The sequence below is a fragment of the Eriocheir sinensis genome, chromosome 24 (assembly GCF_024679095.1).
Source record: "Eriocheir sinensis breed Jianghai 21 chromosome 24, ASM2467909v1, whole genome shotgun sequence".
Taxonomy (NCBI): domain Eukaryota; kingdom Metazoa; phylum Arthropoda; class Malacostraca; order Decapoda; family Varunidae; genus Eriocheir; species Eriocheir sinensis.
In genome coordinates, this window is record NC_066532.1 from 14808395 (window position 1) to 14834508 (window position 26114).

Below are 26114 nucleotides of genomic sequence, written 5' to 3' on the forward strand. Positions count from 1 at the left end.
CTTTTAATCCTCATAGCCTAGTTTGTACTGCATATCCAACCTCACAAGCGATGGACTCTGGGGAAAGGGGAAACAAAGGGGACAGCATAAGCCAAGCAGGATGGCGCCACTATAAAACACTTCCCCGCGCCACTAGCAGACTGGGGCCGACCAACAGTCCCACCATGAAAGGCTACCGGCGCTTTAGGACGATTGTAAAAAGAAAAAAGTATTCTTCATCATCTTTAACAATTATATAGCTTTTGCATCATCTATCTAAGGCTCGCATTCTTCTCTTGCTATTTAACTCACTTCTTTTCTCTCAATTCTAACTAATTTACAAGGTATTTGAATCTCTCTCTCTCTCTCTCTCTCTCTCTCTCTCTCTCTCTCTCTCTCTCTCTTTTACGCATTCTGGCTGTTTATTTCTAAGGCAAAAGTCTGTATATTTGGTCGTGCGTGTAAATGCCAACGCCCACTTTTCTGAACACTCTCTTCGTCTTCTTCTTTCTCCTCTTCACCTTCAGCAGCACTTAGAGCATTTGGGGTGTAATCACATATTCTTTCTCTTGAACACTATTTTTAGAGTTCTGTCACAATTTATTTTATTTTTTGCGGTTAGATTTTTTTTTTTTTTAAGGTATTCATAGTTATTTCTCCTTCTCTCTCTTTTTTACGATTTATCTCTTCTCTCTTCTGTCTTCAGCATTACTTTAAGCATTGGAAGTAGGCTAACAGTTTCTTCCTTTCTTTTTCTTCACCAACGTTTTCAGAGTTGTGCAATTTCTTCTTTTTTCTAGTTTTTATTTTTATTTCGTTATTATCTCTCATTCTGTCTCTTCTACGATTTATCTCTTCTTTTTATCTTTCTTCGGCATTATTTTAACCATTGGGAGTAGGCTAATAACTTCTTTCTCTTCTTTCTCTTCAACACCATCTCCAGAGTTCTGAGTCACAATTTATTTATTTTTTGTTAAGTTTTATTCAGATATACAATAATCATTTCTCACCATTACTTTTAAGCATTGAAAGTAGGCTAATAATTTATCTTTCTCTTCTTTCTCTTCAACACCATTTCCAGAGTTCTAGGTCACACATTATTTTTTCTGGTTAGTTTTATTCAGATATACAGTAATCATTCTCTCTCTCTCTCTCTCTCTCTCTCTCTCTCTCTCTCTCTCTCTCTCTCTCTCTCTCTCTCTCTCCTTTACGATTCTCCATTCAAAAGCTTTGGAAGTAGGCTAATAATTTCTTATCTTTCTCTTCAACACTAATTCTGCAGATCGGAGTCATTTCTTCGCTTTTCTGGTTAGTTTTTTTTAAGATTTCCGTAATAATTTCCTCTACTCTCTCCTTCACATTTCTCCTCTTCATTCTTTCTCCTCAGCAGTATTTTAAGCATTGGGAGTACGCTAATATCATCTTTCTCTTCAACATCTTTTTTCAGTTTTACAAATTTTTCTCTTTTTTCCTAGGTGTTTTATTAAGATTTATAGTGATTTTCTTTCTCTTCTTTCTTTGTTTCTTTCTTCTCTTTTTCTGGTTAGGGTTTTTTTTTCAAGATTTCCGTAATAATTTCCTCTACTCTCTCCTTCACATTTCTCCTCTTCATTCTTTCTCCTCAGCAGTATTTTAAGCATTGGGAATAAGCTAATAATATCTTCTCTCTCTTCAACATCTTTTTCAGTTTCACAATTTCTTTTATTTTTTTCTAGTTGTTTTATTAAGATTTACAGTGATTTTCTTTCTTCTCTTTCTTTGTTTTTTTGTTGTTTTTGTTATTTTACTAAACAATGCGTCCTTGAATACTGTATCGTGACCTTGTCAGTATTTGGCAATCGTCTTCTGCTGGGATTTTTTCTTTCTTTTCTCTCTTGTAAGTTATTTTAGATCTTTTTGAACTTATTATCTATTCTCTTATCTCTTCTGTTATTTCTTTCAAGTATCATTTTTATTCATTTCCTCTTTCTCTTTTCTCTTCTACGTTTTTCTTTACGTTATCCTTATAATCTATTCTTTTATCTATTCAACAATTTTCATTTGCTATTATTATCATTTATTCTCTTCTCTTCTACGTCATTTCTTTCAGTTATTATTATTATTTACTCTTCTACTTTATTTTTCATTATTATCTGATGTTATTTTATTAATTTCGAGTTACCATTTATTCTATTTTCTCTTCTAAATTATTTCTTACATTTATTATCATTTTTATTTCTTCTCTTCTCTTCTACGTTATTTTTTTTTCAATTATCTTAAACTTCTTAAACCATCGGGCGTTATCATTCATTATCTTCTCTCTTGTAAGTTCTCAAAAGCATTCCGAGGGATTATTTAAGAGGCAATATTATTCAAGTAAGTTTGGGGGCATATGCTACAGATGCGCGTGGCTCCAGTGCTCATCTCAGTAGCATTAGTAATCGATTTCTTTTCTTCCATTAATATGTTGTTTTTGGTCATTATTTAGCCTCTCTCTCTCTCTCTCTCTCTCTCTCTCTCTCTCTCTCTCTCTCTCTCTCTCTCTCTCTCTCTCTCTCTCTTACGTATACTAACCTGTCACTATCAATCTATCTTTCGTGTTGTTTCTCTCTCCATGCTTTTTTTTATTATTATACTCCCTCTGACCTTCATATCTCTCTCTCTCTCTCTCTCTCTCTCTCTCTCTCTCTCTCTCTCTCTCTCTCTCTCTCTCTCTCTCATACTTTTAATATAGTCCCTTTTACTAATTTATCAACCTCTCTCCGTCCTTTCCTCCCCTTCCTCCCTCATCTCTCTCTCGTTCTCTCTTCCTCTACGACATTTTATTCTATTTATCGTGTTCTCTGTTTCTCTTCCTCCATCATCTTTTTTTTTATTCCCTCTAACTTGTGTATCACCTCTCTCAATCCTTCCCTCCCCTTCCTCCCTCCTCTCTCTCCCTCGTTCTCTCTTCTTTTACGATATTTTAAGCCTTCTGGGTGACCATTTCAGAGGCAATGAGAACCTAATAAATATTGAATCGTGGACTCTCTTAAATGTCACTAGACGAGCCTTTGTCCTCCTCCCTTCCTACCTCTTTCCTCCCTTCCCTTCCCTTCCCTTCCCTCCATTGATCAATAAGGTCACTGAGAACGAAAAAAGAAAAGAAATATGCATCGAGTTAAGGTTATGTCTGTCAGCTGACGGTTCTCTTGTTTGAAATGTAGTAGTAATAGTAATAGTAGTAGTAGTAGTAGTAGTTGTAGTAGTAGTAGTTGTAGTTGTAGTAGTAGTAGTAGTCGGGTCCTGACGGGATATTTGGTGATATAATCGATTTTAAAAAGGGGACAGGTCAGTTGCTTCAAACTATCAATTCACGACTCGCAGCATGGGGTTGACAGAGATGAAAATTATGATGTAATCTATCTTGATTTTAGTAAAGCGTTTGACAAAGTTCCTCACCAACGACTGTTGTTTATTATTTATATCAATGACTTAGACACAGGAATTAGTAGTGATGTTAGTAAATTTGCAGATGATACCAAGATCGGTAGAGTAATTGAGTCGGATCAGGACGCTAGTATTCTCCAAGGTGAACTCAACAGATTATGATCATGGATAAATGGCAGATGGAGTTCAGAAATCGAGCTAATAGGGTGGGATTTTTTTTATTTCGGAGCGTAAGCAGAAGCCCTGAAGTCTTCCTCAAACTATATTTAGCATTAGTTAGACCTCATCTTGACTATGTGGTTCAGTTCTGGTCACCCTACTATAGAATGGATATCAAAATGTTAGAATCGGTGCAGAGGAGGATGACTAAGATGATTCAGGGGTTGATCAAACAGTTAAACTTGCATTCTCTAGAAACATGATCGAGGTTTATAAATGGATGAAGGCTTTAATAAGGAGACATTCATAAGGTTTGTTGGTAGAAGAGAGGGTAGGACACGAAGTAACGGGTTTAAACTGGATAAATTGTGGAATAAAACTCAGTCATGTGGTGATTGAATACAATTGTCACATTCAAAATAGACTAGATAAATTCATGGACAGGTTATGTTCTAGTAGTAGTAGTAGTAGGAGGAGGAGGAAACATGGAAACATGGAAATGCAGGCAACAGAAAGCCTATTGGCTCATTACGAGGTCGCCCGCTTGGGTGATTTAATCTGCTCGACAGCCACTTGGGGCTTGGTGAGCAGATGAAAGCACCTCGATATTGAGGAGCAGATGAAAGCACCTCGATGTTGAGGAGCAGATGAAAACACCTCGTTATTCAGTTTACTCCCGACGCAGCGAAATGACGGTTTATTCTATATTTGAAGGAGTTGATGGTATTCGCATTTACTACTTCTGAGGGAAGATTGTTCCAGTGGCGGATGACTCGGTTTGAAAAGAAACTCCTTCCAATGTCTGTGTTACATCGACTCGACTGAATGGGTAAGCCGTTATTTCTAGTTCTTGAGTTGGTTTGCAGTTCAAAGAATTTGGAGTAATCGACGACATTGAACTTTTTCAGGTACTTGAAGACTTGAATTATATCCCCTTGTAGGCGTCTTTTCTCCAATGTAAAGAGATTGAGTCGCTTGAGTCGTTCCTCGTACGGTTGAGCCCTTAAGGTTGGAATCATCTTTGTGGCTGAGGAGGAGGAGGAGGAGGAGGAGGAGGAGGAGGAGGAGGAGGAAGAGTAGGAGGAGGAGGAGGAGGAGGAAGAGTAGGAGGAGGAGGAAGAGGAAGATTTACATAGATTTAAATAGAAAATCAGACCACACAGACCCCATGGTCCAGACTTGGTGGTCTGTCCTTAAACCTAAGTGATTTTACATTAATCAGAAGACTCCAAAACGTTGCATTTCTACTCTAGTTGATATAAGTTGAAGGAAGTGACGGTCGAGCTTATTTTTGAAGGAGTCAATCGTGTTACACTGGACCACTGATGATGGGAGCTTATTCCATTCTCGCACTACAATGTTGGTGAAGAAAAATTTGGTGCAGTCTGAATTTACTTGTCTACATCTGAGTTTTACGCCATTGTTCCTCGTGCGCAAAGTGTCATCGATCATAAACAATGTTGATCTGTCTACATTCGTGAAACCATTAAGTATTTTAAAACATTCGATCAGTTTTCCTCGGAGGCGACGTTTCTCAAGAGAGAACATGTTAAGGGTAGAAAGCCTTTCTTCGTAGGATTTGTTGCGCAAGGAAGGGATAATTTTCGTTGCCCGACGCTGAACACCTTCTAATTTAGCAATATCCTTTGCATGGTGGGGAGACCAAAACTGTACCGCATATTCCAAGTGGGGTCTGACTAAACTGTTGTAGAGCGGGAGTATTACATCTTTATTCTTAAATAAAAAGTTTCTTTTAATGAAGAGGAGGAGGAAGAGGAGGAGGAAGGGTAGGAGGAGGAAGAGGAGGAGAAGGAGGGGGAGGAGAAGGAGGGGGAGGAGGAGGGAGAGGAGGAGGAGGAGGAGGAGGAGGAGGAGAAGGAGGAGAAAAACAAGGAAATATTAATGTAGTCGTAGTATTAGTATAACAGCATATAAGTAGTAGTAGTAGTAGTAGTGGCTGTGGTCGTAAGGTATAGTAGTAACACTAATAATAGAAGCCAAATGTTTCTCTCCCTCCCTCATTAATAGCCAAGACGGATGAATGGCGCGGCACGGCACAGCACATCGATTTCACGGCCAACTAACTTTCTCGCGCTGATCTTTAAGTCATCACGCCGCCGGACGCACTGTTGGCACTGCTAAATATACTCCCGCCCCGCACACAGAGTTGGAAATGCCAGACCGTCAAGCAACAAAGTATACGACGATTGATCTTGAAGTATTGTTGTTTTTCTTCGCGCGGCGGCGGTGGAGCGGTGCAGTAATGCAGTCAAGTTTGACTATGCGATTATAATGATATAGTAGATAAGGCTGGCCTTAGCTCGCGTAAGCAATACATACAACAAAGCTAACTATTACGATAGTACGATGGCATATATATATATATATATATATATATATATATATATATATATATATATATATATATATATATATATATATATATATATATATATAAATATATATATATATATATATATATATATATATATATATATATATATATATATATATATATATATATATATATATATATTTATGTTTCCGTCTATGGCGCCGGTAGGCTTTCTTGGTGGGGCCTGATGGTCGGCCCCAGCGGGTCCCCTAGAAATCAAGCGAAATGAATAAAATGAGGAAAAGAGCCGCACCCTTTCTCCTCGTCCTCTTATTTCTCTGCCTGTAGGTACTCTGCTCCTATTCTTAAATGTGTCGGGCTTCCATTATGACTATTTTCTAAAGCAACCAAGAAAATTTACTGGGTTTTCACGGCTGATATTCATGTTTATGGTGCAGGAGTCTTGTAAAACTATCACTAGAATCACCACAGTCCATGAAAACTCCAGCAGCTTCTACGAGAAACTTTTTGAACAGGCGATCTGAGATGCAGATATGTTTAAGAATACGGACTTGTATCTTTGACTACACCTTCAGGAGACTCATGGCTAGACATGTAAGGAAGGAATCGATAGGGAACCAGAAAAAATCATTCCACAGTCCTTTCGCTTGTATAGTAGCCCTTATGAGACACTGCTGGGTATTAATGCTCAAAAATTATATTTAAAATCATTCCAATGATTAACACAATATTCATCTGAAAGATTTTAATGTGTCAATCATCACTGATCACAATTTCCATTGCAAGTCAGTTGTTTCTGAGGTTTTAATAAGTAAATGGAGATTGGTTACTATTTTTATAACAGCAGGATAGTATCTGATAGGTTAAGGTGGAGTTCTGTTAGTTTGAGAATGTGGTCCTGGTGGTGGTGCTTGGGGTGTGTCCACGGGGGAAGAGATGCTGGCATGTTGGTGCTTCTCTGCATGGTAATTTACTAGAATTAGATTATTCTCTAACATGGCTTTGTGAGGGATTTTGGTCTGATTTATGGATATGTGTCTGGACCCCTGAAAGAGTTTGATTTAAAAGCATTTCAGTAATGTCAATGACAAGTCAAACGGAAGCATACAACACAGCGTTAGTGCTGAAAACGAATTACAGCCCTGCTGCCAGACGGCGGGCACCACCGCCCGGGAATAGCTGTCGTGTACATCACTTCAGATTCAAGTACAGAGTGTACACTATCGGAAATAGGAAGATGGCGGAATTCGACGATTTGTTCCTAGAGGATGACTACAGAATACAGATCACCTGTGCTTAATCCTTTGTATATGCCCCTCATCCAGTGGCAGATGTTTTCTCTGTGGCAAGAGTTATGTTTACAGTTTGCATGTACATGCAAACTGTAACATATGAGTTCTGAGCCAACTTTAATTTTCTCCTTGTTTTAGACTGATGTCAATTATAATATTGCAAAAATATATATTTACTCGCCTGCACATGATGATTATGTTAACAGATGATGCAAGAAATGCACCAGCATACAAAAAAACAGCACTTCTACGAAATAGTTGGACAACGCTGCCTAGAGGTCAAAAAGATGTGAAATGTCATCAGAAAATGCAGCATCTTCCCTTCTTTCCCTTGCCTTATGTCATTTTCAGTTTTTTTTTAAAGTGAAATGACAAGAAAATAAATATTTCTTTTTACAACACCAACTTTCTGGGTCTCAAAGAGCATTATATTCTATATTTCATTCTTCAAAATACATTCCTATGGGAATTTGACTGCTGTGGTGCTGTGGCTACTACTCACTGATTGGCTGATGAAAAGTGTTTGCCATTTGGGCAAACACATCACTGAGCACTTTTGGTCTCATTTGCTTTTGTATGCATCCGTCTGACTTGTCGGTGACACTACTGAAAACACCTTATCCAATATCTGGAGTATAGAAGTGTGTTTTATAGAGTTTACTCCATTTTTTTATATATATATAAACTAGTCAGCACAAAGGGTTTGAGGCTCAGTAAATGTAACATGCTGAAAATTTTAGAATTTTGCCTGACTGATAACTTTGGCATGGACTGAATAAGGGAAGAGGGATGAGAAAGAAATGGATATGAGAACTTTATTATTACCTTCAATATATTGCTGTATGTAAACTCATGTTAAAAACTGACTGGCATATGTTATATTCTCTAATTTATTACAATTTCAGTTTCAGACAGAGGCACTACACCATGACATCCTCAACAGGAATAAAACCGCATTCAACAGGGTTATTGAGCAGAACATTTCCCTGGTACATGGACTTCCTCCTCCACCTGATGAATGTCCCTACCAGTCCCCACACAACAGCAAAAACTAACCAAGTTCAACTCCCTTATACCCCAAGAAGAACCTTTCCAGGACAGGTGCAACCATAAAAAACAGCACTGTCTCCCCCTCCCCAGCCATCTCATTGGGGCAAGATTCATCTTATGTTGAGGATGACCTTGTTAGAGAAGTGGAGGAATCACTGCAGAGGAGGAGACAACAGCTCAGGTTAGTGATGATTTTATATATGAGGAGATAGAAGATGATGAGGTTGATGAGGATGACCCCACTTGGGATGGGTCTCATTACCATGCCAGGGTGAATTTACCCAGCAGATTGCATATAAAGAGGGGAAGAAAGAGAAAACTTTCTGATAATCTTATTACAAACACAGTGGGGTCATCTGATGAAAACAAGTCTTGAAAGAAAACAAAAGCACCTGTGGATGAAGTAAGCCTTTCCCAAAACAAATCTGCTGATTTGAGGAAGCTTTCTGTGCAGGACAGGCTTTCAGATGTGAGCAACTTACCAAGAAGAAGAGGTAGACCTCCCAAAAGAAAGTCAGTGCTGGAGGTGAATGAAGGGGGTAATATATCAAAGAAAAGATGTAGATCACCCAAGCGAAAGTTACTGGTTAAGGTGAGCGAAGAGGGTAATATATCAAGGAAGAGAGGTAGACCGTCCAAACGAAAGTTGAAGGTTAGTGAAGAGGCTAATATATCAAAGAAAAGATGTAGATCACCCAAACAAAAGTCAGTGCAGAAGGTGAGTGATGAGGGTGATATATCAAGGAAGAGAGGTAGACAGCCCAAGGCAAAAGTGGCGGCAGAGTCAAGAAAATCCAAACCAGAACAACTCAAGGAATGACTCTGGGTTACGTGATGGAAGCAAAGAACCTAAACGGAGAGGCAGGCCAAAGAAGAATCAAACATTGAATCAGAACCCCACCAAGGTCAAAACCACAGACACAAGGTCAGTTGATGAAAACAAAGAACCCAAACGGAGAGTAAGACCACCTAAAAAGAATCAAACATTGCGTCAGAACCCCACCAAGGGCAAAACCACAGACGCAAGGTCAGTTGATGAAAGCAATATACAACAAAAGAGAGGCCGACCATAAAAACAGAAACCAACAGGGACTCTAAAGATCCACACCCAAGACTGTAGTGTAGTGCTGAGAAGGCTTGGTGGGGGCAGGGAGGGCATCCAGTCTGTAAATAAAACAAATGAAACCAGGACAGTGTGCAGTATTAGAGGTGCAGAAGAGGAGGACCAAAGACCTCAAGAGAGCAGTGATGGTATTGTGAAGTTGGTGCAGGAGGCAGTGGGAGGGACTGCTGGTATTCTGCATAGGGTTCAATATGGGAAGGATATAATCTGCCTCCTTGACACCTTGAACACGGTGCTTATCATGGTAAATCAAAACTCGCCCAGTGAAACTAGTTCTGGCAAGGAAACAGAAGCAGCTACAGGAAAGACTTCCAGAGAAGAGAAGAAAAAAGCCCAAGAAAGAGAACAGAGTACAAGAACTCATACTGGCAGCGACATGGAAGCAAACACACAAGTACAACAAACTGTCAACAAAATTACTAACATAGAGAAAAGGAAAAAGGCAGACCAAACAGCTAAAAAAATTAACAACAAAGAAAAAGAAAAAAAAGCCATAGAAAAACAGCAGACAGTGGATAAGAGAGCAAGGAGTAGCACGGGAACTGAATCCTCACTCCATCATAAGGCGATGCAACAGTCTGAGTCAACTGTTGAACGTCCTACAGTGAAAAAGAGGGGACAGAATAACAGCCGAAAAAGGGAGCACATCTCCAAAGCAGTCAAGTCACCAAAGAGACAAAGGAATGAGTCAAGTGTGCTCGCCAAGGCTTCTGTTGCAACACACCTGGCCATAGATGCCATGGTGTCACCTGGGCAGAACAGCGACAACGTTCCCAGCAGTGAAGGCAATGTGCCAGAGAGGTTACATGTTGATCCAGATGCAGGAACAGAAAAAGTTACAGGTCAGTTTATGCAGCATGAACCTCCTAACACCAGTGAATCACCAACCAATCAGTCAAAAAAAGCACGAGACTTAGAAGTCTCTGACAGACGTCTTTCCAAATCCAACACAGGGCTGTCAGATGAATCTACAAGAGAAAATTCAGGGAGAAAAAGAAAACTTGGTTCCGACAGGTTAGAGTCAGAGTTACAGGATGAAGATGGGTGGCTTACTGATAGTGATGAAGATGATACGATTTCAGAATTTAGTACAACCAAGATAAAGAAGAGCTTCTTCCATCGGACACAAGAAAGGCTGAAAAGAAGGAATTACAGACCAAAGCACAGAGTCAATCAGCATTGAAAGTGATGACGACATCCTCATTATGGAACAGCCCAAGCCTGTGCCCATGTCAGAAGACAAGAGAGACGACACAAATTCTGAAAACAGCCAAAGCACAAAGGGGGTGCAGGACAGACCCATCATGGCATCACCACAAGTTTCCCTGAAGACCCAAAGAGTCAACAGGAGAGCTGCAGATGGACACCTGGGAAGCCTGACCACTAGCACTTCCTACATCCAAGGCCTCATCAAAAACTCCATCATGAAGAATGTTTCGGGGATTATGACTTCGGCATCGACCAGGGTAGCTTCCAGTGGATGGTCAAAAGGAGGAACCTGACACACACACGCACGCACACACACACACACACATATATATATATATATATAAATATATATATATATATATATATATATATATATATATATATATTGTATGACACAGTTTGATAGTCTCCTATGGATGTTTCTCAATACATTATTATTTACTAATCTCTCTCTCTCTCTGACTTGATATTACAATGCCAACTAAATTTGACACACTCCCAGTTCGCCCCACCACAGGCTCAAGGGATAATGCAACAGAGATGAGCACCAAGGCAATGCACAGCAAATTGAATTCTATAGACTGTCCCTCTAATTACTGCAACTAAATATTACAGCACTCCCTCTTAGTAAATATTACAACTAGATATTACAACACCATCTAATTCTATATACTACAACCTCCAAGGGAAGAAAGAAACACCACAAGACACAGTTACCACTTTCATTTTGGAGCCGAATCTTCCAATGACAGACAATTTTTTATTCTATGCCATCGCAGCGTAAGAGGACCGAGACATCATCGAAACCAAAGACGACGAAGGAAAAATAAAGAATCGTACACTACTTACTACTACTACACAGAATGGAGGAGGCGAGCTAACATGGAATACCTTGACTTGGAAATGAAAAATAATAACCAAGAAAAGATTACACGAAAGTACGTTTACATCCGAGTAACAAGTGGTCGAAAACATCATCAAAAGACGGAAAAAAAAAGAGGGGGAGGAAATCCTGATATTACTCCTTTTATATCACATACACACATACACACACACATATCTTGCCATTTACTGTACATTTTTTTTATATTGTTAGTTTTGAATCTTCTCTTATTTACGAACACTATCACACACACACATGGTGTGAAGGTTCTTTTATATTTACTAACACAGTATCACACACTTAATCCATTGTTTACTCTACATGCTTTAAAACAACAAAACAAGATAAAAACTACAAGAGCGATCGATATCACACACACACACACACACATACACACCCAGTCACTTACTTCACATTCCTTTTTCCTGTCCTGGTTTGAAGCTTCCTCAACTTACTAACTAACATTCTTTTATCACACACTCATCCCATCAAAAATAAGACCATACTATTATCACACACACACACACACACACACACCACTAACTATACATATTCTTTTTACTACCAGAGCTCACATTCACGTCTGGTTTGAGCTCTCTTCCTCCTCCTCACCTGCCTCACTCTCCGCCGTCTTGGGCACCTCCTCGCTCAGCTTCTTCAGCTTGGCCACGAAGAAGCCATCCATGTTGTAGGAGTGGGGATAGACCCTCTTACACAGCTGCATGGAGGGGTGGAACCTGTGAAAGGGATGGGGATACGGTTATATTCCAATGTGTTCAAAGAGGGGGATGGAGGGTTAGATTCTTGTGTGTAAATAAAAAAATAAAAGATGAGGGTGGGGTTCGATTACGCTGTCTTAACCTGGTAGCAGGGACGGGCCAAATTTGTGGCTTTACCGTGTAGCAGCGCCGGGCCAAATTTGTGGCTTTACCATGTAGCAGCGAAGGGCCAAATTTGTGCCATGATAGAAACCCCCCACAATAGATGATGCATAAACTGATCACAAATGCTTTGATATATATTATGAAATGGTTTGTGAGAGAGATGATTTTTTCTCATTTTTCTCGCTTAGAGGGACCATTAAGAAACATGATCCCTGCTGCTACTGGGTTAAAAGATGCAGACAGGGTTAGATTTCAATATGTAAAAGGATGAAGCACTGTGTTAAAAAATGAAGATAGGGTTAGATTCTACGGCTAAAATATGAAGATAGGGTTAGATTCCTGTGTTAAAAGTTAAGGATGAAAGGTTAGATTCCACAGTGTTAAAAGGTATAAGACAAGGCACTGAGTTAGAAAATGAGGATAAGGTTAGATTCCACAGAGTTAAAAGAAGGGGATAGAGTTAGATTCTACTGTTAAAACATGAAGATAGGGTTAGATTCCTGTGTTAAAAGTTAAGGATATAAGGTTAGATTCCACTGTTAAAAGGTATAAGACAAGGCACTGAGTTAGAAAATGAGGATAAGGTTAGATTCCACATAGTTAAAAGAAGGGGATAGGCTTTGATTCTACTGTTAAAAGAGTTAGATTCCACTGTGAGTTAAAATAAGTAAAAAGGATGTTATAATTGTCTCATCTTCCAGAATAAGAAAGAAAAAAATGAGGAAAAAATTATGTTATGGGGTCTTCTTTAGTTCAGTTTGTCTCCTCTCACACACAAAACAACAGCTAAGACAATCAGCCCCCAGGTAGGGCGCCCACGCACCTGTGTTGCCTGTACCTCACATAGCCCGATTTGCCCACGTCCAGGCCCGTCGGCACAATCTTGACGTTCCTCTTTTTCAGCGCGTACTCCACCACTGCCTCGTTCTCCTCCGCCTGGAAGAAAAGTGATGCATAAATTAATTGGAATAAAACTGATCTGGAGAATTGGGGAAACTAATGTGTGAAATGTGAGTGAAAAACTTAGTAAAATCATCATCATTGCCATTTTCCATCTGACAAAATGATAGTCAAACCTCAACATCTGCAGATTTAACATTCACATAACCCTAAAGACAATAAATAAATAAATAAATAAATAAATATAAACAAATAAACAAAATAAAATTAAAGGGGAAAACTAAAAAGTACCCCTTTCCTCCAGAAGTAAGAAAATAAAACTACAAAAATTTTCCCGTTCGCGTCATTTCGTCTCATAGAATATCCGAATGTATAGCTCAAATCATGACAAGTCATTTCAGGCTGCCTGTGTTTGTGTATGCCATCTTCTGGGCCTATAGTGACTCACGGATATGGGAAGGTCCAGTGATTTGCCAGGTCAGCCATTTCTTTTTGCTGAAGAGGTTAAAGCAAAACTAAAACAGGTACTTAGAACCCATTTTCCTCCAGAAGTAAGAAAATAAATAGACAAAAAACTTTCCCTTAAGAGAATAACCAAAAAAATAAATAAATAAAAGGAAAAAAAAAAAATAAACCTTTCTTCTAAAAGTAAAAAATAAACAAATAAACTTTCCTAAGAGAAAATAAAATAAATAAATCCCCCGTCCTCACCAAGATGGAGCAGGTGGAGTAGACAATGTAGCCATTCTTGCCGTCAAACTTGTGCACAGAATCAATGGCGGACAGCAGCAGCTCCTTCTGGATGTGTGAGCAGCGCTGGATGTCCTTCACGTCCTTGCTGGTCTTGACGCGCTCGTCCTTGCTGATGACGCCCGTGCCGGAGCAGGGCGCGTCCAGCAGCACCCGATCGAAAGCCCGTGGCATCATCTGGGGGCAGGGGAGAGCAGCAGGTGGTTAGTGTAAAGTACATTTGTAAATGAAATTTAATCACTCAGTAAAGAAAAAAATCAACCATTTTCATCCAATCAAAAAAACCCAGCAACATTCAGCTCGTTAACCTCATAAATCCAATTGATGACTATAGTCACTCTGGCAAGAAAAGTATCCAACCCCTGGTGATGATTAAAGCCATGGAGAGCAAGAAAACAGATACTGAAACATAGTAACAAAACAATATTCATTGTCTTAGTACTGACAATACAATGAAAGAGCCAAAGGCCAGTACTTTCAAATACAGTTTTTTAGTTGTGTAGTTTTAACATTTTTTTTTTAATGGGGCAAAAATCACTGCATATTCTGGGCTGGGGGGAGCAACGCATACATAGCATGCCTGCATTTAAGGGGTAAATAAAGGGCATTTTTGTTCTGCTTGGTTTTCTTTTCCTCTTGACAACCTTCTCTGCCATAAAACAGACAACCCAGCACACCAGCCCCACCTTGGCGAAGGCCCGGCCGTCGTGAGAGGTGATGACAGCACTGGTGATGCCCATGCGGTGGAAGTTGCCGACCAGCGCCTTCACACGGTCGCGGTTGATGTCATTGCACACGATCATCCCAGTATTGCGCATGATGGCCGCTGAGGGAAAAAAAAAAGCTCTTAGTTGTTTTTTTCTATTTTGTTTTGTTTAACCATGAAGGAGGCAGTTCAAGAGAAGAGAAAAAGAATATAAGAAAATTATTGCATTAAGCTACTGAAAGAATTGAGAAATATTATTCTTTGATATTTTAACCTTTACTAAAAAATTAGGTATTTGACTTCTCTAGATACTTTTACTCATACATCTAAGAAAAAGCCATAAAGTATTTCCTTGCGCTTTACTATCCTTTCTACGTAATGCAAGATGGAAACTGAAATATGGTCATTGATAATTATTATATAGTCCTTGTCTCTGCTTTATTAATTACTTAGGTATTAAGTCTTTATGTTGCTTTCACTCATACATTTAAGAAAGAGCAATAAAATGTGTCCCAGTTCATCACATAATCAATATTCAAACTGCAAACAAAACCTGAGCATCCCATACCTATATGTGTTGACTTGCCGCCCGGCGCTGCACACATGTCCAGGACCTTCTCTCCCTCCTTGGGCGCAAGAGCCATCACTGGGAGGAAACTGGAGGCTCCCTGGTGAAGTAAAGTTAGTTAGAAAGATAAAGGATTAGGAAGATTAGAATAGGATAAATTCGTTGCATAGCACTGATCCTGTGAACCCAATTATCCACAATCTGCTTTTGTTACTCATAACTAAATCTGACCTCCATTTGAACCTTCTACTGCATGCCTCATCTAAAGGGATCATTTACAAAGAATTACATAAGAACATAAGGAGTGCAAAAGGCTGGTGGGATTATGCAAGGCAGCTCCTGTGAGTAGCCAAACCCAACATGTTTCTAGCCAAGTAGCAACCCATATTCTAAAACATTTCAAGCCTGCACACCCACATTTAAAAAGGATGATGTAGAGGTTATGTTTGTATTTCATTGGATAGTTTTATGTGCCTAGTGAGTTATTTTAACAAGGCTTTTGCACCATGAATGTGAAAAACAGGTATGAGAACCCCACTCATCTCCTTTACGGCCTTGAAAATTATTTATTGTGAGAGCCAAAAGCATCTGGGAATATGATCATTAGCAAGACTCACTGTGTCCCTAGCCAAGCCTCTGCCGATATACTGACCTGCAGGATGTAGTGGCCAGCGAGGTACTCCGGCGTGGCTCCCAGCGTGACGTTCCCCGGCGTCCGCATGACGATCAGGCCGACCTTGGACCAGGTGATCACATCCACGTCAATACCCCGCGCGATGAGAGCCGTCGCCAGGACCTTGCGCCGCGTCTGTTGGGGGGAAGGGGGGATCAATTTTTATTAAGGAATGGAGACAGATGATGGGCAAGTAACAAAAGAAAAAGTCAATTTTTTCAAGTAAAGAAAGCCCACCATTTGCACAGGTGGTCTTGCCATTTGCGCACCTCGCCCCCCACCACTGACTAAGGGTGGGTTCCCCCCAGTGCCGTCCCCCACGTAAATATAAATTTCTATGTAGTATTGGTAAACATGTCCTTGGTGGTGATGAAGTTGGTGGTGGCGATGAAGGTGGTGGCGGTGACGAAGGTGATGGTGGTGATAAAGGTGGTGGGGGTTATGAATGTGGTGGTGGTGATGAAGGTGATGGTGGTGGTGATGAAGGTGATGGTGGTGGTGATGAAAGTGTTGGTGGTGGTGATGAAGGTGGTGGCGGTGACGAAGGTGATGGTGGTGATAAAGGTGGTGGTAGTGGAGATGAAGGTGTTGGCAGTGATAAAGGTGGTGGGGGTTATGAATGTGGTGGTGGTGATGAAGGTGATGGTGGTGGTGATGAAGGTGGTGGTGGTGGTGATGAAGGTGGTGGTGGTGGTGATGAAGGTGTTGGTGGTGATAAAGGTGGTGGGGGTTATGAATGTGGTGGTGGTGATGAAGGTGATGGTGGTGATGATGAAAGTGATGGTGGTGATAAAGGTGGTGGTAGTGGAGATGAAGGTGTTGGTGGTGATAAAGGTGGTGGGGGTTATGAATGTGGTGGTGGTGATGAAGGTGGTGGTGGTGGTGATGAAGGTGATGAAGGTGATGGTGGTGGTGATGAAGGTGATGGTGGTGGTGATGAAAGTGTTGGTGGTGGTGGAGATGCCTGAGGACATTTACAAGCTGTTCTGGCAGCAAAATGGCATCCGCTGATCTTCCTAACGACATTTACTAGCTGTTCTGGCAGCAAAATTGCATGCGCTGATATTTCTAACGTTTACTAGCTGTTCTGGCAGCAAAATGGCGTCCGCTATCTTCCTAACAACGTTTACTAGCTGTTCTTGCAGCAAAATGGCATCCGCTGATCTTCCTGGCGACGTTTAAACATGCATCACAAGCTGTTCTGGCCGACGAGCTCCTTGCAAGAGGATGAAAAGGAGTCTGCAGTGGTTATGGTGGCACAGAGAGGTGAAATGCAACGGAAGCACTTATTTGTGTTTGTTTGGCCCACCATATTTGCTGATGATGTCATCACAGCACAGAGGCGCTCCACCTCTCCAAACCATGCTGCAGCGGGCGGTCCAAGTTGCCAACTTGTGCTGCAGCGTCACGCATTTGAGAGCACCCGGGGCGGTCCGGGCGGCCCGAGTTGCTCTCTCAAACACAACTGGTCTCGTGGTGACTGCGATTATTGGATTTACAATCATGCCCTTCCTAAATGTGAATAAGGTAAAGGTAAAGTCGAGAGCACACGGCATGGCTGTGTGCGGCGGCGGTGCTCACCTCCGTCCCATTGTCCCTTTGAGCCTGTGGTGGGAATGAACCCTTAACCCGACACAGGGCCAGTGTGACATCCAGGTTACTGGTTTACCTTTCCCAAGTTTCCAAAGGTATCCATTCATCAACCATCACGAAGGAAGGATGAACAGCTGGGTGAGCTGCACACCAACTGCCCAGGCCAGGATTCGAACCCAGGCTCACAAATTCAAGGCTAGGCCCGCTCCACAGAGGTTTTATGTGTGAATAACAAACAACAAACATCTGACAACCCCAACTGAGTACAGCAAACAGCAGAGCCCCCATCACTATTTACCTTGAGTGTGTTGGTCCGCACAGTGACTGGTCTGGGCAGCTCGTTGGCCTCTAGGAATTCAATGAGCTCTGTTGGGCCGAACATGTCAAGGAGCTTCTCCATGAGGAAGGTGTTGTAGGAGTAGTAGGTGGAGAGGTCCTTCAGGAAGATGGAGAGGTACTCCGAGCGACTCCTCCCCTCCTCCCTCCGCTTGCTGCAATGGTGGAGGGAGTCAGTGGATGTTAAACAGGTGATTATGTAAATAAATCAGTTGTGTAATAAAAACTCATTAGGGTTGTATGTCAAGAGCCACCTTCAGGATAATATGTATAAGTAGGATGACTCCTTCCAATGACTCGGGGAAGATGTGACTAAACTCTCAATGACAAAAAAACTCAACAGAATTTTATTTTCATCTTACAGTAAAGGAGGCAGCTCAAGGGCAAAAAAAAGATAAAAATGCCTGGAAGAAACAAAAAAAGTTGACTACAAATTAAGGCTAAAGGCAAACCACGACCCTTACCCTGGCAAAAAAAATAAATAAATAAATAAAAAAATAAAAAATAAAGACTAAAGACAATCCATGCCCCTTCCCCTGACAAAAAGAAGAAACAAAAAAGCCTGCTACAAATAATGACTAGACAGAACACGACCGTTCATCTGGCCAAAAAAATAAAATAAATAAATAAATAAATAAATAAATAAAAAAAAAAGGCCACAACAAATAAAGACAAAAGACAATCTGTGTGACCCTTCCCCTGACAAAAAGAAGAAACAATAAAGTCTCCAACAATTGACTTAAGACAGACCAATGCTCCCCACACTGCCCCCCCACCCCCCACCCCCACACACACACACACAAAAAAAGGTTGCAACAAGAGTTGGCTACAATAAACACTATACACAATCCCCTGCCCCCTCACCTGAAGTCCGCCAAGATGAACGCCGTGTCCTTGATGCGTGCGTTTATGTTAGGCAGGTCAGGGTTGTCCTCATCCTCCTTCATCACCTCCTCCAGGCTGGGGATCTGGACGCCAATCTTCTCGGCAGCCTCGTCTAGGTAAGCGTCCCCTTCAGCCCTGGGGAGTGAAAGAAAATGGAACCCTGTATTGTAAAGTGAGGCGAAAAAATAATGAGGTCGATTTTGGTTTCCCGAACAGTGTAATTTTCCTTTTAGCAGATACTGACGTATTTATCTGGAGAAACAGTATTACTGATGTAAGACTTATAGTCCAACACATCTGAAGTGGCACCTCTGACGTAGGTAGTTCCCTACACACTGGTGTCACGTCTCCAACTCAGCTCCCAAACCGAGCCCCTCACACCCTTCCCTTTCTCTCTCTCTCTCGTACAAAAAAAAAGTTTTTTATGAACGATTCTCTACTCGTGAGTGAATACAAAGAAATTTGTACAAAACTTGGCACCGTTGCCTCCGCGGCGTTGCCAGCTCAGGACAGGGTTCCAACCCAACACACCACGGTTGCACTGCCTGCCTTAATTATGGCATTTCTGCCATATTTTGGTGTCTGCCATCTGCAATAGTACCCTGTCTGCCATATGGCATAATTTTGACAAAATATGGGTCTAAAAGCGGCTTAAATCTTTCCCTCAAGTTTGGGAAAGTCTTGTAGGCGGAGAATTGACCGACGAAATTCTTTCGCGGCCTCTATTGGACTTTTAACTGTTGTGTTTTTCGAAACTATTTTACACACACACACACAGAAAAAAGAAAAAAAAGAAGGAAAAAAAAAAAAAAAACACAGAGAGAGAGAGAGAGAGAGAGAGAGAGAGAGTATGGGTGGCACGGTACGCGAGGTCAGTTTGAGACGTGGCACCAGTGTATAGAGGGCTGTCGACGTCAGAGGCGCCACTTTAGATGTCGGACTATAGTGAGGATTTTGGCTTGGGGAAATATTTTGTTTGTTTATTTTATCATTTTTAAGTTTGTTTTGTTTTGTTATTGTTTTTTTTGTTTTTTTTAGTTTATTGTCTTTTCTCTTTACTGTGTTTTTGTTATTATCTTCTGTTGCTTATTTTGTGCTTTTTTCTTTGCAAAAGGGTGAAGAAAAACATGCATATGAAATCACAAACTTGGAAGATGGCAAGAAATTCTAGAAATGGCAAATATTGGAAAATTAAATGTGTTTATCCTTATTAAAATACCATCATTCTGTTTTACAAAAACAACAAATACTCACATTTTTTTCTTCTCCCTCTTCTCTAGCTTTTTTGACATTTTCTCAATATCACCATCATCCTCATCATCGTCATCATCATCTTCGTCGTCATCATCCGAGCCTTCACCAAAGTCATCCTTCTCCTCATCACTATCAGCATCACCATCACTTCCTTCAGCTTCGTCCTCTTCTTCATCCTCGTCATCCTTCTCGAAAAGAGCGAATTTAGCTTTGGGCTTTTCCTCGTCTTTCTTCGTCTGCTTCACGCTCTGCTCCAGCTCCTCCATGTCATCAGAACTGAACTGGTGCTCGCCTTCGCTGTCCAACTCACCCCCTACAATGAAGACAGTGCAAAAGGTTTTATCAGTGACTGTAAGTAATGCAATAACCACAGAGAAAGGTGATACTTAATGAGTCTGAAAAACACTGATATAAAGATGCATTTTTTTGTTTTTGTTTTGTTTTGTTTTGCCTTGAGGATTTGGCAGCAGTGAGCATTGGAGCAGCTGAGGCAATGGACAGCAATGTTTGGAAGCGTATGCATGACTATCTAACCTTATAAGAAATTGGGGGAAAGTCTAAACGTAACCCTTTCCTTGCTAAGCGCTCTCAACGAGACTATCCCCTCAGGCGCGCTCGGGCACCCCAGCGGGGGAAGGGGATCTCTTTTAACCGCTGTATCTCAAAAACTATTCATCACAGCTACAAAACAAAAACTCTATTGGAAAGAGGAGGCCAAGATCTATAAGATTCGGTTATGTAAGCCTCTCCTGCAAATGTAAAGGCACGTTCAGGGGGTGTTGCCTGTGAAGACGTACATTTACACGTGCTCGACGGTCAGCCGTAAGGCAACTACTAAGTAGATCTCTTGATGATGGGGTGCTGGCAGGGCAGTATTGCCAACTGCAAAATTTACAACTATTTGGTCAAAATATCAGTCATGTGATAGGTGAAGCTATGCAAAAATGCCACTATATTGGACAACATCCACCAGTTGCTCATCCGTAGATTTTCCGCACTAGGCTGATACGATTTTCCACCAAATTTTGTGGAAAACCCACTGAATTGACAATGCTGTGGTGTGAGAAATAGTGTTGGAACACTCATACGCGGGAAATTTGGGTGCGACTGGAGATCGCAGCGAGCGTTTAGCACCACCGGCAAGTTACGCTAGTGCTCGCTGCGAGCGTTTAGCAACGAAAGGGTTAAACAAATTATGATGATGGTGATGTTCTTTCCCTTGAGCTGCTTCCTTTGCTATAAAAAAAATTAAATAAATACTGTACCCTTTTGTTTGGTGTTTGTTTTCTTCATCTTCTTGGGAGGGTTGGCTTTCTTGTTCTCCTCCTTCAGTGTTCTCTTCTTGGCCCGCACTCGCTGCCGTCTGCTCAGCTGTTTGGGCTCAGCATCATCTGTTCATGGCAGGAAAAACAGGGCATGAAAGTTAAGGATAAACATGAGCAAAACTTTGGATAATGCGGAAATAAAGGTAGCCATCTTGATTTATTTATTATGAGAAGAATCAGGTTGAGTGGGAGGAGTGCGGACACTAAAAGCTGCCTGTTCAGTATGCTCCGAACACCTGAGACGCTGAGAAAGAGAAAATGAAGGTGAAAGCAATGAGGAAGAAGTAAACAGAAGACAATATAGAAGGACAATAGAAAGAAGATAAAAAGAAAAAAACAGGAATATGGAGAGGAAGATGGAAATACAAAGAAAAATGAGACAAACAATATAGAAGAAAATAGGAAGAACACAGAAAGAGGAAGACAAATGAAGAAAAAAGAAGATAAACAATATAGAAGAAAATAGGAAGAACACAGAAAGAGGAAGACAAATGAAGAAAAAAGAAGATAAACAATATAGAAGAAATTAGGAAGAACACAGAAAGAGGAAGACAAATGAAGAAAAAAGAAGAAATAAACAATATAGAAGAAAATAGGAAGAACACAGAAAGAGGATGATAAAAAAAATGAGGAAAAGAAGAAAATAGATAAACAGAAAGAAGAAAATAGGAAGAACACAGAAAGAGGATGAAAGAAATATGATGAAAAGAAAAAAATATATAAACATTATAGAAGAAAATAGGAAGAACACAAAGAGGATGATAGAAAAACGAGGAATAGAAAATAGATAAACATAGAAGAAAATAGGAAGATCAAAGGGTAAAATTCTAGTGTTTGCCCATACTCCCCCCTCCCCCCATACAAGCCTGGGGACCTGGTGGGAATGCGGGGTTTCGGGTGGGGGACACGAAATCCGTCGCATTCGCGTATTTTTTTTAGTGTGTGGGGGGGGATAAAAACTCCCTAGATCTAGGGAAATTCCCTAAATTTAGAGAATTTTTCCTCCCACCATCTCTAAAATAAGCGTTTGCGACAAATTTAGTGTTTCCTATACGAAAACCACACACTCAGTGGATTCCCAAGCTTGTTTTGGGAGAGAAGCGTAGTGAACCCACCAAACGATGCTCACCTCACCATCTGGCGTGGCACCGGCGGCCATCTGTGCTCACATAAACCGCCTCCACCACACTCATGCACTCTCTCTAGTAGGTTGTCACCTCATCGCAAGGTTTTCGTCCTCCAAGTAGAGTCCGTGGCACCAAACACAGTGTATCTTCATTGTTTATCACTGACACAAGTAAAACCACCGGCTAGCCGGGATCCATCCAACACCGCGCCTTTAACAGTACTGCGGCTTGTGCAGGAAGTGCAGGCTCTCGAACCTCTTGCCCGAGCTGTTCGAACACGTGAATCCTTACTGACCGGATTTTGAATCTGCTTCACGGGCTTGTATTCCCAGTATACAAGGTGATTGTGGATATTGACTCCGCGCCTCCAGAATACGATAATACGCCTCCATATATCATAGTAAAAAAAAAAAAAAGTACTTAAAGAAGCCAAATTAATACCCTTCCCCCAACGATCTTGAGGGACCTGCGTGAACTCGGGGTATTTGGGTGGGGGAGCATATTCAAACTACTCCAACCGAACTTTACGACCTGCTAACCAAGCGGGGGCTGCGCCCCCCCCTCTTAAAGGTGCTTGTTCTAAAAAAAAAATAACAACGCGTGGTGGACCTGGTCTCACATAAGTGGGCTAATGGCTAACTAAGCGTACCATCGGTAACAGTATTAGGTAAAGGTGCGTGTTCTAAAAAAAAAATAACCACGCATGGTGGACCTGGTCTCACATGCGTGGGCTAATGGCTAACTAAGCGTACCATCACTAACTTCGCGTACCATCGGAAATAGTATTAGGTAAAGGTGCGTGTTCCAAAAAAAAAAAAAAAATAGCCACGCGTGGTGGACCTGGTCTCACCTAACGTATCATTGCTAACCGGATCGTTGGCAACGCTGCTCATATTGCAATGGCATCGCCATGTAAACACATCGTCCGTATGTATAATATGCCCTTCAGTACAATATGGAGGCGTAATATCGTATTTTCGAGGTGCGGAGTGATTTTCAATAATTACCTTGCGTGGTTTCCGTACGTTGTAAAAAAAACCCGGAATGTATGAAATTTCCCTACATCTAAGTAATTGTAAGGAATTTCCCTACATCTAGGGTATTTTCAACCCCTCATAACTCAAAAACTATGCATTTGCGACGCATTTCATGTTTACCACCGCATTCCCCGAAGTCTCAATGGCCCCCTAGCCAATTTTGGTTGCGAGGGGTGAGAAGAAAAGAAGAAAATAGAGATAACAACATGGAAGATTACAGATGAAGAGACAGATGGCTCGAGGGTAACACTGCCTCACCAGCTGTGTTGATGGGGAAGACGGGCTCCTTCTGCTTCTTGGCCTTCCTCCCTGGCCCCCTCTTTGGCTTCTCGTGGAAATTCCCCTGCCGGCCCATCTTTGATGTCCTGTGCCAGGTCGCGGAGGGATGTGCGCGACAACGTGTGCTTGTTTACACTCCGGCCCACGAGGCGCTGATGATGGCGATGGTGGCGGAGCGGGATGTGCCCTGTTCGGGATAACATTAAACATGTGAAGGAAAGTAATCGTTAGCCAGCATACATTTCTTTCTATACACATCATCCCCAGACCCATGAACTCTTGAAGTCATTTAGTTCAGTTCTCTCCCCATGCAGTTATAGCAGCAACATTTCCTATCGGGTTGGAGGTACTACGTACACCTGCAGTAGTTTGCAAAACGACTTGTTGCTACTGCAACTCGCTGTGGTCGCGGTATAGGGCTGCCTCCAGCCTCCATGAATTAACTGTCTTAGGGTCTGTCATAACGACATCCTCAAGCAGTTTCTGGGGCGTCCTAGATGGACTAGCTCATCCTTGGCCTTCACCGAGCACGGGTCAGCGGTGGGCAAGTGCGGTACTTACTTAATTATAGTGCGGTAGTGCGATAGTACCGCATCACAAAAAAAAGTAGCGCACTACCGCACTACCGTAAAATTTCTGAAAATACCGCACTACCGCGGACCGCACTAAAAAATCCTGCGGTACTTTTTTGCGGTACTTTGAAAACCATCGAAGACAACATTTGCAGCGCGGCATGCTCACAGAATTTGTTTTTCTTTTACAGTGAATCGGACTCAATCAGTCAATCGGTATCAGTCATCATGCAGAATCAGTGATTTAATCATTCTGACTTTTCAGTTATTGTTCAAAATTAAATACTAAATAGACAGACTATTTATAATATATACTACACTACGAGTCTTCTTTAACCCGCGCGGTGCCGGCCATTTCAACCCCGGACCTGTCCGTACAAGGTGCCGGCCGATTTTTCATTTTTTTTTATGAGCTTAAAAAATCCTAAGCAATTGTAAGATATGGAAAGACATGCAAAAAGTGGTTAAGCAAAGTGAAGTATTTTTTTTTTTTTTTGACTACCGCTACGTACCGCAGTACCGCACACCGCGTACCACATTGGGAAATAAAAAAAATGGGACCGCACTACCGCAACCGCACTACTCCGGAAAAAGTACCGCGCTGCCGCAACCGTACTACTGATTTTTCAATACCGCGCCCACCTCGAACTGCTGGGTGTGCTGCGTCGCCACGCCGCGTACAGTATGAGTACGTGTAGATTGTGCATAAGTGTACCGTGCACACGCATATAATTAGTCATTAAGCTTTCATCTATTTGAGTGTATAATTATGTATTTCGATTTTGTTCTCGTTCGTTTATACTTGTCCTGTTTATATATGCCGATGTGCGGACTGAAACAATCGTTCACCTCAGGTCCAGACATCGAAGCTGATGAGGGCTTTAAGCCCAAAATTATTGATGTGATCTATGCTTTTTGGTGAGCCGTACCTGTCTTGGTAAAACTCTAGAATCACACCCAACTCACTCTAAAAGTTAACATATTATTTGTTTAGATTGTATTTGCATGCTAATCATCATTCTAGTAACCGTTTCCATTATTATTGCTCGTTTCTGAGATTTTAAAGTGTGGGGAAATATTACTATTTCAGCGGTGACAGGTTAGGTTACTATTTGCTCATGTGAAGGTTCTTCAGCTAGAAACTCCTCTAGGTTGGTTTATAAGTCCATCTTTATTTAATAGCCTAATATAAAAGGTTGCACAGTCTTCATTTTCATGGGTACCAATGTTATTATAATATGATGAAGATATTTTCCTACAGTATTCTCTAAACCTATTTTGACCCTCAAGCAAAATGAAACACGTTTCCATGGCCTTAGTATTTTACTGTATTATTTTTTTTAATCAACCATAAGTATTCAAATTAAATTAAATGCCATTGAGCCATAATCATTGATGACTTATAATTATCTTCACAATGCCTTGGAATCGCACAGAACATTTATTGCAGCAACTACATCCTAGTGTGTGTGTGTGTGTGTGTGTGTGTGTGTGTGTGTGTGTGTTAACACAATAAAGAGACCAGCACGGCGAGTAATGGAATCAGGGCCCCCTCCACCCCCAGATAATTAGTTTACACTAATTTTCTCTCCATCTGCTGAAGTTTGTTGCAAGCAGGTAACGGAAAAGAAGCAAAGTGCCTTTGCATTGATGGAGCTTGGGTAGTGTGTCAGCCGCGTGGCCCATGACAAGTATATCAAGGCTCATGACGTTCAGGAGGCAGCGTCCCTCCCTGCAGGCAAGGGTCAGGCGATGAAGGGATATGT

At 41.2% G+C, this 26114-nt stretch overlaps 1 protein-coding gene across 1 annotated transcript; it reads right to left on the reverse strand.

Annotated features, from left to right (window-relative positions):
* Nucleotides 1–11284: 11284 nt before the first annotated feature.
* On the reverse strand, nt 11285–23937 carry LOC127002879 (probable 28S rRNA (cytosine-C(5))-methyltransferase). The gene is made up of 11 exons (XM_050869130.1): nt 23756–23937; nt 21274–21399; nt 20009–20321; nt 18734–18889; nt 17832–18024; nt 15920–16075; nt 15268–15367; nt 14680–14819; nt 13955–14170; nt 13167–13279; nt 11285–12196 (listed from the first exon to the last, which is right to left on the reverse strand). Exons 1-11 carry the CDS (start codon nt 23850–23852, stop codon nt 12037–12039), a joined length of 1770 nt encoding a protein of 589 aa, XP_050725087.1. The 5' UTR covers nt 23853–23937; the 3' UTR covers nt 11285–12036.
* Between the last annotated feature and the right edge of the window lie 2177 nt (nt 23938–26114).